The sequence below is a fragment of the Canis lupus genome, chromosome 11 (genome assembly GCF_011100685.1).
Source record: "Canis lupus familiaris isolate Mischka breed German Shepherd chromosome 11, alternate assembly UU_Cfam_GSD_1.0, whole genome shotgun sequence".
In the NCBI taxonomy this organism is placed as follows: domain Eukaryota; kingdom Metazoa; phylum Chordata; class Mammalia; order Carnivora; family Canidae; genus Canis; species Canis lupus.
The window spans coordinates 55137998-55153157 of NC_049232.1; the positions used below are offsets into that span (position 1 = coordinate 55137998).

Here is a 15160-nt window from a genome sequence, read left to right on the forward strand (position 1 = left end):
ATTCCCTAATCTGTGTCTCAAATACTCTTACCTGTGTAAGAAAACACTCTGATCAAGAGACCCTGTCTTCACTGGAACCTCCTCTGGGAAAGAAAACCTTTCACACAATCTGAAGAATGTCTAAAGAAGAGGTAAAAATCAAGAGGGCAGTGTCATGAAAGCCAGAAGAAGGAAGTGTCTGATGGGGGGCGCACCAGCCGTGGCGTGGCTGCTGAGTGTTGGGAGTGAAGGAGTATCTCAGTATGTTGTATAGTCCTAAGCTCCTAGCAGTCGTTGGAGCAATTCTGGCCTGAGCTTGTTCCCCACAGCCCCATGAAGCAGACAGACATACAGTTCCCCCTTTATCTGGAGAAACCCCATCTACTTAGCAAGTCTTTTTCCTCTTGAGCTATGCTGTGCCTGAGAGCAAGTACAATTCCCTCCTTGCTTTCCACTTGTCAGATCCTTGGTGAGTATGGGAGACAGGAGTATGAAGTCATGCCCTGAAGTGAGTGCCCTCTGGTGTTGACCCAGACTTGCATCCCAGTGATTCCAGCTGCTTCTCTCACGTGGCGCTGTGAGATCTATGGCCACTTGATGGTGCCAGAGAACCAGGAATTGCCTGGGGCTGGATGCCAGGACTCAGCCTATTTATGCTGATCCCAGGGCATTAGAGAGAGAAACTCCACTCAGTCCTCACAGGGCAAAGGCCCAGGGCAGAGTGTGTTGGTAGTCAAACTCTCAACCCACGAGCGAGTGTTTTGTAAACTTCAGCTGCCATACAAAGATAAGATATTTGAGGGGGATCCCTGGGTGGCTCAGCGGTTTAGTGCCTGCCTTTGGCCCAGGCATGATCCTGGAGTCCGGGGATCGAGTCCCAAGTTGGGCTCCCTGCATGGAGCCTGCTTCTCCCTCTGCCTGTGTCTCTGCCTCTCTCTCTCTCTCTCTCTCTCTCTCTCTCTGTGTGTGTGTGTGTGTGTATCTCATGAATAAATAAATAAAATCTTTTTTTTAAAAAAGATAAGATATTTGATTCAGAAAGAAAGCAGGAAAAAGAAAACAAGCTCCAGATGTCACAGAAACCCTTTAAAGATTTTGGAGCACTTATTTTTTAGTCTCTTAATACTACGAATACATTCTGAATTTCCTAGGAATGTTGATTTCACATGTTGGTCCTATTGTTAGACCTTGTTCTCTCCATTCTAGGTCTGGGAATTGCAGAGTCCAGGTTGTAGGTGGCGATAGCTCTTAAAGGAAAGGAGCACTTCTGACTCCTGAGGCCTCTGGGGAGGAGGAATGGGTGCTCATCTGGGACTAGAGAAATGGGCCCACAAGCTTAAATGGCTAGCCGTCTGCTCTGGGAGCCGAGTCAGAGATCTCAACCTATGGGGAGAATTGAGTCAACATAGGACTCTGGGAAATGATTGTCTCCAACAAGCGACATACAGGCCCCCCACACCCAGTTATCTGGTGGTCCGGAAGAGTGTTCAGGGTCTCTGCAACTCTTCTTTTTTCCCTTTGATTCTCTGCTGAGAATTTCTGTTTTGTATGTTTAGTATCATAATCTACATACTAAGAAGTGGCCTGTGGACTTAATTTTTCTGCAGGAGGTAAAAGCACTTAGATCTATGCTACTTGGTATTTATCAGCCATGCCTTTTGCTTTGGTTTTTGTTGTTGTTTTGTTTTAATAATATCATCTGTTTGAGTTAGAGAAGCATACTAGATTTTTAACACTTTCCCTAAGATTTGTAGTTATCATCATAGAGTTATCATTCTAAACCACAGCTCAGTGTTTCTAGATTTTATTTTTCTCAAAAAAGAAGCTTTGTTTATATAGTCCTTTCCAATATAATGTGTTTATTAATACTCTATAAATAACATCCAAGCTCTTAATGATCTGTGCTAATAGTGAAGAAGAGTTATGCAAGTTTCTGCAAACACAGACCTCTGTTCAGCAGATTTGGGGGCTTTTGCTGAGCTGGACTAAGGCCTAACCCAGCTTTGCACCAGTGAAGAAAAACAAACCATAAGTACTTATTTTTACAGTGTAGAACTCCCTGTTATCTAACCATGACATCATTGTTGTCGCTGACAGCAGCCTGGTCCCTCCAAGCATAATTGCTGGGAGTCGGCCATTATAAGTGCTGTTCTGGGGATTTTGAATCTGATAAATACCCCTCTATAGGTGATGCCCTCTCTAGAAACAAATCAGATCCTTAGGGGTGTGCATCCTTAGTGGAAGTATATGAATCAAGAAAGAATAAGGTGAGGTGGGCATCACCTTATGTTATGATGAGAGGGCGGGGGACAGTCAGGGTTGGCCGAACCAGTGGTGCTGCTGAGTTCAGCAGTCTCCCCTTGTTCTTTCCATTGGTGAAGAGGAGTGGGGCCTGGGGTCAGGAGGCCCAAGTCAGGGCCACCACCCTGGGCGTTTTCCAGGCAGTCTGGCATCCCTTGACATGCTGATTATGGAATAAATGGAGCCAGTTAGAGGCATCAAATGTTTTTTAAGAAGCAACAATAAAGAATTTTATTTGAACCTAAATGATGTTTCTGTTATCATCAGGTATGCTATGTTGACTATGGTTTCAGTGAGAATATTGAAAAGAGCAAAGCATACAAATTGAACCCAAAGTTCTGTTCACTCTCATTCCAAGCTACGAAGTGTAAGCTAGCAGGTAAGAGGAACTTTTTTTAAAGCTCTCTCTATTTTCATACATTATTACCGCTGTACTTTTGGGTGGTTAAATCCTAAAATGTACTAAGTATCTGAAGGTCTTATAATGTGTTATTTCTTGAAAGATATAAATAAAATCATGTTTAATGTCCTCTTTCTAAGATATGATCTTTATAAACATGCTACAATGTTTTTATTTTATTTTATATATAATATAGTTTATCATAAAAAGGTCTATTGGCCAACTTAAAGGTTTTGTTGTTGTTCTAACTGCCCTAGCAACAACTGCTGGAGGCCCTGAATTATGGGGTTTGATTAGTTTGAATCCAGTTGTTGGACCTTTTGTGAAGTGACTTTCTGCTTCTTCCCATGGAAGTGGGCTCTGGGTGCTGCTCATTACCAAGTAACACTCCTTCGTGCACCCAAGCATGAGTTAGTGCATCCCTGGCACAGTCGATGTATCACTGTTCTTTTCTTTCCTCCTCATGTGTGCAACAGTGACATGGTAGGGATAACCTCCAATTGTGGAGGATGCAGTGGCTGTGTTCATATGTGAAGAAAGACATGGAAATGGAAGTGTGTGAGCACTGTGCCAGGAGAGCCTGAGCTAAATTCAGAAAATGATCACCATTCTTTCCTGAAAATTAGCCCAAGGAAAAATACCTCCTTCTTAGCAAGAATGAGTCTTTATATCAAAGGAGCTGGGTATGGCTCTGTGAGATAAATCTCAAGTAATTTTAGAAGCCTGTTAGAAACCTGTGAGAGTTAGTTTGGAAAAGAACATGTCAAGAGCACAGGACAAGAGTTAGGATGCTGAAATGAGAGGTTTGGGAAAAGCTGTAATGTTACGTGTCTGGAGAACAGAAAGAGAACAAGAGAAATGTATCTCAGAGGGAGTCTGTGAATTTGTGCTTATGGATTTCAAGGGGAAGAATACAGAAATGAACCTTATAGTACCATTACAGAAATGATGAGCTTGTTTTAATTAGTTTAATAGAATAACTTAGAGTTGTCATGTATATGCTACATAGAATTATAATTTTCAAAGAATTTAAAGTAATTAGCCTACAATAAAACTCACCTGATACCCATATTATGTTAAACACAATTTAATCTTTCTTTGATAAATCACAAAGTTCTTTGGCATATTCAGAATCATCCTAGTGTACTTAAAAAGAAATACAGAAAAAATTATTTTGTAAATTTCCAATAAATGCATGTTCATTTTATATGAAATAATTGTATATTTAATTAGAAAAATGAAAAGGTGAAGGGTAAATTTTTAGGAAAAGCATTACAAATACATGACTGGTAGACATAACTGATAACTTCTTATATGTATTAGCCTTTTTGTTTTAAATATATGTTTGTATATAAAGTGAAGACCATTTTCCTTAGGTAGAAATTCTGATAGAACATCAGCTTTTTTCTGTTTTAAGATTGCCTGCCTTTATGTAATCATTTAAAAGGGCATTCACACTATAATATATATTAGAAGACCTAAGGATAGGTTATGTAAAACAAAGGTTCCCTAGAAAATTTTGTAAGAATTTTATAGTAGATTCACAATTATAATAAGTGGCCAAAACATTTTAAGATAAACAATCCATTTATCTTAAAATGATTCTGCTAATTAAGTAGAAATTAAAATATTCAATATTTTTCAGGGTTGGAAGTTTTAAGTGATGATCCTGATTTAGTAAAGGTGGTTGAATCTTTAACTTGTGGAAAGATCTTTGCAGTGGAAATACTTGAAAAAGCGGATATCCCGCTTGTTGTTCTGTATGACACCTCAGGAGATGACGACGTCAATATTAACGCCACCTGCTTAAAGGCGATCTGTGACAAGTCTCTGGAGGCTCACCTTCAGGTAGCACAGTGACCACTATAGTCATCTGTTAAACATATTGTAGGGAAGAAAGTTATTAGAAAAGAACATTTTAAATTTTGGGCTAGCAACAAATAGGGACAGATTGTGTATTGAGGGGAAAAAGGCAAAGGGTGCTGTTGGAGGGGGAAAGAAGGCCAAAACATAAACAGTCATTATTAGGAATTGGGTTTTCATTTTATTTTCCAGTTTCTACACTAAAATTGTATTTTATATGAAATTATTTTCAAAAAAAGGGTTGCGGAAGGGGAGGTGGGCAGAGGGATGGGGTAACTGGGTGACAGGCACTGAGGAGGGCACTTGATGGGATGAGCACTGGGTACTATACCATATGTTGGCAAATTGAATTTAAATTTCAAAAATGTAAAAAAATTATTTTGCAAAGACAATATGGGCAGATACTACTATAAAAGGGAAAGTTAGATCCATGAAGATGTTTATTAAGTTGCTAGCTTTTACAGTTTTAAAATGTGAAAAACATAAATTACTGCAAAGAAGGAAATTCTTAAATAACTTATAGAACAGCCAACTCTAAAGAATAGGATGTTAAAATGGTCCTTGTGAAGGCTTTGTTGCAACATTGGAAAAACATTTTTTTACTAGGTAGAACAAAAGTGAACTATAAAGATAATATTATAGTTTGACTAAAAACAAAGGCCAAAATTAAACTTTTACATTTATAGTTTTTAAAAATTACTAACCTTCATGTGGCCAATAAACACATTTTAGAAAGTGGGCTGATAATGGGATTGATTTTGTGAGTTTTAAATTTTAATTTCTGATCATATTGCAAAAATACATTTTTATGTAATTATAACTTCTATAAATTAATGGGGAGAAAAAAACCCAAATTATATTCTTAGCCTTTCTAGGCAATGAAACATGGTAATAGGTTAATGTATGCAAAATGTCTACCTTGTGCCTCACCACATGATATTAGATACTCCTTTCAGAAAGAGGTATCCAAATGAGTTTTTCACATTACTCTATCATCTTATCTATTCTCCAGCTTACTTAAAAGATTTTAAAATGCAAAGACAAATGAGATTTGTCACCCCTTAAGCAGATAAGAGCTACGCTCTATTCTCAAGCATCCTTGGTGTGTCCTTTGTTTGTTCCAGATTGATGCTATGTACACAAATGTCAGAGTGACTAATATTTGCTCTGATGGCACACTCTACTGCCAGGTGCCTTGTAAAGGTCTGAACAAGCTCAACGATCTTCTGCATAAGATAGAGGACTACTTCCATTGTAAGGTATGGCAGAGAATCCTCCTCCTCTAGCATTAATCCTAAAATTGCAAACAAGAATGTTCTAAATATTAAATATAAGAATGTACTAAATAGTATACGTGTGTGTAACTTTTGAATAGTAGAAGGTAGAAGCTGTACAGTAGTGGGTAAGAGCCCCAGACTGCAGAACTTAAAAGACAAAACAAAACAAAACAAAACAAAAAACAAACAAACAAACAAAACAAACAAAACAAAAACCACTGGTTTCTGCATTATCAAATGAGGATATAATAGGGTGTATATCCATCCATAAGATTGTTGTGAGGACCAGTGGCAAGACTGTTTAGCACAGTGTCTGGCACAGAGTAAGTGCTCAGTAACTGACAGATTTGTTATTTACAAGGTACAGTTGGTGATACTGTAGTGCAGCTGCTTGTAACTTTGTTTGCTAGAGCCAGATGGGTCCTCTGTCTCAGATAAAACCATGGAATTCAGGGGAAGATAATTTCTAGGCATCACTCCCCAAGCTTTTTTTGGTCCCTGAGAACCTACCATCTCAGTAAATGTGGTTCTGTGTTTAAATGTATTAATAAGCTCCTTACCCTTTGATTCTAGTAGTATTTTCTGAATCACAATCTGTAGAGGTTTTGTTTTAAGGTTCTAAGGTGATGTTCTTACCTCCATTAGGGGATTATATTTGTAATCTGGAATATGCTATGGTTTTGAGTGATTAAACCCTAATATGACTTCAGTCTTGACCCCCCTCACCCACAGAAGTGAACCCTTCCCTCTAACCTCTGAATGTGCCTCCTGGCATCATTTGCAGCATGGTAGTTTACCTATTTGGGTGTTTGTTTGCCTTACTAGAGTGCAGGCTTCTTGAGGGTAGAAGGTTTGTTTGCCTTACCAGGTACTGTTAAGTACCTAATTCATTTAGCTACTACAGTATGTAATCTAGTGTCATACATAGAATAGGTATTCCAAAATATTTACTGAATTGGGTTAAACTTGTATTCAGACTACAGCCTAGAACTGAGGCATTAGATCTATATAGCTTTACCTCTTTCTGTAATACAGATGTCTTAGTTGTATCTCAGGGTTATTACTTAAGTTTGGTTTGCTAATCTATCTTGGAGAAATCTGAGACCTCCAGAGAAGCTGACTCCAGTGACTCATTTACATATATGTTCTTATTACCTCTGGTGGTGAAAAGCTCTCTTGATAGTCCCTTGTGTACTGGTAACCTGAATGGAGACATTGCCTTTGGGGAGAGTAGAAACATTCATCCTGAACAAGCAAGACCATGGCAGGTCCCTAGCTTCAAACTACAGCAAAGAGAAGGATGAAGAGGTTTACAGCCGTGATTTGTTGACATTTCACTGGCACCGATCTCTGTATTTGTGTTGATAACATTTATTTGGGAATTAAAATCTCATCTTTGAATTTAAATGTTAAAAGTTAAAAAGAAGGGGTGCCTGGTGGCTCAGTCAGTTAAGTGTCTGCTTTGGGCTCAGGTCAGGTCCCAGGGTCCTAGGATCAAGTACTGGGGGCTCTACTCACTAGGGAGCCTGTTTCTCTCTCTCTGTCTGCCTGCCACTCTGCCTACTTGTGTGCTCACTCTTTTTCTCTCTCTCCCTGTCAAATAAATAAAATCTTAAAAAAAAAAAGTTGAAAGGAAGAGGCCTTCTGGACAGCTAGCCCAACCTCACTGTCATCCAGGCTCTTCTCCTTTGGCAGAGTCATCCTCCCTCTTCATGTTTAACTGATGGCATCAGTGCTGGATGAATCATACTGACCTGCACACTAACGTTTGTAGACATTTTAACAGGGCTGATTTATGAGCCATGTGTGAGGAGGGAGAGTAGACAATGCCATCAACAAATGTCTGAGAAACAAGACAGAAGTTCCATCGCCCTCATGCACACACAACTGCACACTCCTCATGGGGAGCCTGGCTAAGTATGGGTGCACCAGTCAGCCCGAGCCACAGCAATGTTTTTCTAACAGTGTAGAAATCCGCTGCTTGCTAAGAGTAATAAAAGTGTTTTGCATTTCTGTTTTGTAGCACATGACCTCCGAGTACTTCGTTTCATTACCCTTCTGTGGAAAAGTCTGCCTCTTCCATTGCAAAGGAAAATGGTTACGAGTAGAGGTAAAATCAGTCACTTGACTTCTTTTTTTAAGCTTATTATGAAATGTTTCAGACCTACAAACAAGTTTTGTAAAAAATGAAATAAGCACCCACGTACTCATCACCATGTGAGAAATAAAACATGCCCAGTGTGGTTGAGGCTCCATGTTTGCATCTCCTTCTTCTACTCCCACCCTGGAGGAGCTGCCAGCTGAATGTGGTGTTTGTCATTCCTATTCATTTCTTTATACTTTCACTATATTTGTATTTATACATACTAATTTTTGCTACCTATAGATTTTAATATAGAGATAGTGGAAATACAGAAATGAAAATGTGCATAGAATATTTATAGTAAAACTTAATAAAATATAACTGAGGAGATAAATGTTTATAAAATACATGTAAATAGTGCAATGTATTGATTCTTCTGAAACATGCTTCTTCATTCATTATGTGTAAGGTTCATCCATGTGGGTGTGTATAACCCTCGTTCATTTGTTTTCACTGCTGTTTGATATAACAGTGTATGAAGATGTCAACATGATCACTCCACTCTCCTAACAATGGATATGAAGATTGTTTTTAAGGTTTTGTTATGGACAGCACTGCCAGGAGCCTTCCCGTGCATGTCTGCCAGGGTACCCAAGAAGGAACAGAGCTTCTGGGTCGAGAGAACATGTGTCTTCAGTTTCACTAGATATTGCCTAATTGCTCTCTAGAGTCACACTTTTGCTGGGTTGGGGGAGCCCTTTGAGAGTTCTGGCTTCCTGGGGAAGGGAGTCTCAGATCCTCCTTCCCTCCTGCCCAGGCTGGGGTTGGCTTCGGTGTTCACATACTATTTCTGGTCCGTCATAATCGTCTTATTTTCTTGCAAGCACAATTATGAACTTGAAAAGAGATCTGTTATATTTTGTATATTTCTGTGTTTTTCAAAGGTGGGTTTTGGATTTTTGTGGTGGCTGTTTCTTTTTTTTTCTTTCTTCCCTTCTATTTCTGATATCTACTATGTACAATTGCTAAAATTGCAAACTTGGGTTTGATTTTTTTCCCCTTTTTGTCTTTCTTATAGAGGTTCTTAATTTAGGTGCAAGGACCTCTACTTTAAGGGGGTGGAGGTTCTGAACCCTATGAATTGTATACAAATTAGGTGTGTGTGTGTGTGTGTTAAGTATTTTGGGGAGGATAGTATCGCTAATTTTTATACGATTCTCAAACCCACCCTAATAAGGTGAATACCATTGCTTTATTCATTTTTTTGATACTGTGTAGTAGCATCTTGATAATTATACTAATTTTACCTTTATTTGAATAAAACTTTGTCATATCTACTTTAATGAAAGCAGCCGTTTTAGAGTAATTTTTGTCATTATGTGAATGTTAGAAGGCTGAAATCTGGGGTTACATGACCAAGAGATGCATATTTAGCTATAAACTTCAAAAACATAACTTGTTAAAAAAAGAACATGACATTATTTGAATTTTAAAGCTCTGTGCTGTTTAGTGTATTACATACAAATACACAAATATTCAATTTTTTAACTTTTCATTTTGAAATAATTTCAGGCTTTTACAAAGCTGCAAAAATAGTCCAAAGAGTTCCCGTATGTCCTTTACCCACTGTCTCCAGTCGTTAGCATCTTGCATAACCATTATCAGAACCAGGAAATCAACACTGATGCAATATTATTAACTAATCTATAGACTCTACTGACCTTACCCACATTGCACTGCAAATGTCCTTTTTCTGCTCTAGGATCCCAAGTTGTAGTTAACTGTCATGCCATCTTAGTTTCCACCACCCTGGCAGGTGCTCTGACTTTCTTTGTTGTTCATGGCTTTTTGAAGAGTAGCAGCATTTTTAAAAATTAGTTTCAGAGATGGAATTTAGTGATTCATCAGTTACATAGAATACCCAGTGTTCATCACATCAAGTATCCTCCTTAATGCCTATCACCCAATTATCCCTTCCCCTCCAGCAACCTTCAGTTTATTTCCTAGAGTTCAGTGTCTCTTATGGTTTGCCTCCCTCTCAGTTCTCATTTTATTTTTCCTTCCCTTCCCCTATGTTTATCTGTTTTGTTTCTTAAATTCCACATGAGTGGAATCATAAGGTATTTGTCTTTCTCTGAATGACTTATTTCCCTTAGCATAATACCCTCTAGTTTCATCCACATTGTTGCAAATGGCAAGATTTCATTCTTTTTGATGGCTGGATAATATTCCATTGTATATATATACCATTTCTTCATTATCCATTCATCTGTCAATGGACACCTGATCTCTTTCTGTATTTTGGCCATGGTGGACATTGCCGCTATAAATATTGGGGTGCGGGTGCCCCTTCGAATCACTATGTTTGTATCCTTTGGATAAATACCAAGTAGCACAATTGCTGGGTTATAGGGTAGCTCTATTTTTAGAGTAGCAGCATTTTATAGAGCATCTGACAGCTTGAGTTTCTTCCTGTGTAGCATCAGGTTCTGATTTTTTTGGCAAAATACCTTTTTGGTGTATGTCAAATGCTTTAGATAAATATCTAATATTATTTTTGTTTTTCTATCAAATTGTGCATTGTCCACCTGGGACGTAGTAGAAGTGTTCATTCTCTTAGTAATGCATAGAAAGTTAGGGAAGGAAGAATGATTAATGAAAAGCAGATCCTGTGTTTAAATGATGTATTTCTTCTTGACATTGTAGCTTGTCTAAGCTTTATTTAATGCCTACACCTTCTGAACTTACTTGAGCCAACTCTGTTCAGTGGCCATTACTTCTTCCTGTTTTCTGCAGACACATCCTAAGTGGTCTGTATTCACTTTCTGTGCCACCTTCAAACAGCTCTGAGCCACTGCTGTCTAACTTCTACCTGCACTCCCACAACCTGTCCTTGCAACCACACCTTTGCTGCATAATTCAGCTGTTGTCTTCCAGGTCTTCTCTTACCAGGCCTCTCGGCTGCACTAACAGTATTAAAACTTGAAATCCCCTTCTCACTAAGCTATCATGGTATCAAATCCTCCTAATTTTCTTCAGGATATTCTAATGATTGCTTCTCCTATTTTTCACCCAAACCTGCCCCCCACCTGCACTCTGCAGTGTCTGTGTCAGTGCCCCAAGTCCTGTCCCGGTTCACAGTTCTTCTCAGCCTTCTAAGTAATGCCATCTCATTGGTTCAGTTACCGACTTGGTCCTCATGACTCTCCAGTTTGTTTTCTAGCCCTTGGTGAGCTTCAGATTTAGGCAGAAGTCAGCCTAATTGCCCATTTGCAAACTCTTCAAGCTCTGCATGTCTGAAGCCAAAATTATCTTTCCCCATCTTTGTCTTCCTATGTCTGTATTCTAGTGGTACCACCATTCATGCAACCATTCAGCCTGGTGCTCGAGAGTTACTTGGATTCCTGCATCCTCCTCAGCCTCCAGGGCAACTAATCACCAAAGCCTGCCATTTTCACCTCTTTATCATTTCTTGCCTAGATCACTGTAATACCATGGTTCCTCTGTCCTTACTCTTGGCTTCCTCCATTGGAGCCATGGATGCCACTAGAGTGAGTGACCCAAAATATAAATAATAGCAAATCGTAATACATCCAACTTTCAGTGAGGCTTACTATTTCCCAGACACAAAGGTTTTCTAAACATAATTGATTTCAGTTAATTCTTCACAAAATCCTGTGATCCCATTCTGACTGAGGAGAAAAGTCATTCATCTAGAAAGTATGAGCTGAGATTAAAACCCTATCTACTTGATTCCAAAGCCCTTACCCAGTCTGACCACCAACAATACGTGGCCTCTTATAAAGCTGACCATCTTATTCTTCTCCTTAAGACTTGGTTTAAAATAAAAAAAAGACTTGGTTTTGGCTTCTTCTCATCTACAGGGTAAAGTCTGGTTCTTGAGGACATCTGGCTCGCCAGGATTTTACCTTTACCTTTCTCTCAGCCTCATCTCCTGCCTTGCCCTGCCTCTCCCTTTACATTCCAACATAACCAAAATGCTTGTAGCCCCCATGCATAAGAAATATGTATGTCTTGCTCATCTTTTCCCCCTGTGTTTGAAATGTTCAGATTAGCCCCTAATTGGTAACTACTCTTACCAACCTCATTTACTACCATTCATCATGTAAAGTCCAGCTGAAATAGTGATATTTATGAAATTTTAATTTGTGGAAAAGGAAATACAAATATGCAAAAAGTATGATTATTTCTTAAAAGAGCAAAGATTTACACAACTTAAATTATCCAGCCAAAGGGTTAGATAAGTCACAATGTACCTGACAGACTTATGTAATATTAAAGTGATATAAAAGATAATGTGACATGAAGTATTTTTGAGACATTTAATGAAAAGTAGCCAATTATGAAATAGTATATGCAAATACATTCTAATTTTTATAAATCTAATTCTTTGTAAATGTGTGGATAAAAGACTAGAAGGATAATTATAATCTATTATAGATTATAAGTGATTTTCATATCTTTTAATTAAGTTTTCTGTGATAAAGGTATTTTACTAATATAAGAAGAAAAAAGTACATTTTAAAGAAAAGTACCAATTCCAGGCATTCCCTCTTCCTGAATGAAAACTTGCCCTAACATCTACTTCCTGTCTGGGTCAGGTACCCAGACAGGAAGTCTCTATGTTCTTATAGTACCTCATGCATAAATTTATTATTGCCTTATTACATTATATTCTGATTATATATTTGTGTCATCATCACTCATGAGACTCGGAGCTCTTTGAGATGGGGAAGTATATGTCTCTGCACAGTTATGCTTGGATATAATAACCATTCAATATATACCAACCATACCAGTATATCTGTTCAGTATATATGTTTGAATAAAAAATTACATTAGAAGGTACTGTTGTAATACTGTTTGTATTTATCAAAGTCTTAAAAGATCAAAAAGCTATGCTATTATATTTTTTCCCACCTGGATGGCTATATTTTTTTATTTAAATTCAATTAATTTATTTTAATTCAATTAACATATAATGTATTATTGGTTTCAGAGGTAGAGGTCAGTGACTCATCAGTCTTATATAACACCCAGTGTTCATTACGTCATGTGCCCTCCTTAATGTCCATCACTCAGTTACTCCATCCCTTCATCCCCCTCCCCTCCAGGAACCCTCAGTTTGTTTCCTATGATTAAGAGTCTCTTATGGTTTGTCTCCCTCTCTGATTGTCTTGTTTTATTTTTTTTCTCTCTTCCCCTATGATCCTGTTTTGTTTATTAAATTCCACTTATGAGTGAGATCATATGATAATTGTCTTTCTCTGATGACTCATTTCACTTAAGTTATGCTATTGTATTAATAAAGCATTTACCAGAGCATTAGAAAAAGGCTTTAGTTTTGTTATATCTGATATACGTTTGGCATATTCCATGCCAAGAGTGGTCCAGTTCTTCTTGACAGTCATTATGCTGAAAGCACCACCATTCTCAAGGTGGCAATGAGAGCAACTATAGGCATGAAGTCCCTGCCCACATAACCATCCTGATGGGGCTATATTTGGCCAATGCTAACTGTATTCACTGAGGCAAATATCACAAAGGCTTATTAAGGGAAGTTTGGGCATTTAAAGGTATACCCAGAATCTTATGCTGTAATGTTACCCTTTGACCACAGATAGGTAATTATTGCTTTGACTCAGTGTGTAATTTTCCAATTTTTGAATTATTAATTTGGATTTATTTTACCTCTCTATGACTCTGAGTTTCAATTTCATGGAACAAATGATAAAAACTGTCAGTGGGCTTTTTGACAAAGCTATAAAATGCCAAAATATGTTATGATTTAAAATATATAATATTTACGTGTTTAAGAAAACTTCTGTCTGAATTCTATTCTTTATTTCCTCATTGCTAAGACACAATAGTGTTTTCTTCCTCATATTTTAATATTTTGGAGAACAGATTACATCTTTAATCAATATATAATGATGTATCAGATTGTTTTATAATCAATAGTGTCCTAGAATTGAAAACACAGCAAATAATTATATTTGTGGATTTTATTATTATTAGTTTAGTGATTACTACTGATTAAATGACTTAACAACTCAATGTTGAAATTAAATCTATTCTAAAAGAATATTTATTTGGTAAATAGGTACATTTTAAAATAAGAAAACTTAATTATCACTGATGGTCTTTGTTGCTTTTTATATGCATTTTAGAGCTATACAAAATATAATTGCACAGAAGTGCTTTGGCCTTTTGGATATGCTCATGAATTAGCCAACATTTGTCTCACTGCAGATCACGAATGTTCACAGCAGCCGGGCTCTTGATGTTCAGTTCCTGGACTCTGGCACCGTGACATCTGTGAAAGTGTCTGAACTCAGGGAAATTCCCCCTCGGTTTCTACAAGAAATAATTGTGATACCACCTCAGGTATTATATGTTACAAGCCTGGGAGATTTGCTGGAAGAGATTTGGATGTATTTATAATCATATTGTGAGATGCCCTCTCAGTTTTGATCTTGACAATGAGCAAAGTCCGAGTCTGTAACAAAATTGGAAATGGTCCAAATGTGGTTTGTTCACTGGTTTTCAGATGTAAAGTTTGGCTAACTTAAGAAGATCAGTCAAACTTACAGAAATTGTTTGATAAATGTTTGTTTTCGAGTATGTCGCATCATTAGGCTATGTTGTCCAATTAGGGATTCCATTTTAATAATTAGACGCCAGTGCTCACTTCTACATGGTTTCAAGATCTTATAAGTAATACTTACTTCCTGTCCTGTGTTCTTAGATTAATTAAATGGCCATTATCTTAAGAAATCTGTTTATATTCAACCATTTTCTTTCTATTTATTTATTTATCATTCATTCATTCATTCATTCATGATAGACATAGAGAGAGAGAGAGGCAGAGACACAGGCAGAGGGAGAAGCAGGCTCCATGCAGGGAGCTGGACGTGGGACTTGATCCCAAGTCTCTAGGATCAGGCCCTGGGCTGAAGGCGGCGCTAAACCGCTGAGCCACCCGGGCTGCCCATATATTCAACCATTTTCTTACATGAATTTTTCTCCATAGATTTGAGTAAAAAGATTAATTTCTGCCTAACCTGTCTCTATTAATAAAAATTCAGATAATATTTTGCATTATTTTGAATTAAAATTATTTAGAACTATTTCCTACCTTTAGGAGAAATAGAAGATTTTATACAGACACTAGTAGTTTTTTAAAATAAAATTAATCAATATTCTGTCATTTCAGTAAGCCACTTATATTTGCCA

General features: G+C 37.6%; 1 protein-coding gene across 5 annotated transcripts in view; it reads left to right on the top strand.

Moving 5' to 3' along the window:
• TDRD7 (tudor domain containing 7) overlaps positions 1–15160 on the top strand; it is a 72755-nt gene that overhangs the window by 46478 nt on the left and 11117 nt on the right. For all 5 annotated transcript variants that reach the window (XM_038552898.1, XM_038552895.1, XM_038552896.1 and 2 more), the window contains 5 exons: positions 2548–2659; positions 4326–4528; positions 5668–5802; positions 7844–7930; positions 14177–14311. In XM_038552898.1, the coding sequence (XP_038408826.1) occupies positions 2548–2659; positions 4326–4528; positions 5668–5802; positions 7844–7930; positions 14177–14311 (672 nt within the window). The remainder of the gene's footprint in view (positions 1–2547; positions 2660–4325; positions 4529–5667; positions 5803–7843; positions 7931–14176; positions 14312–15160) is intronic.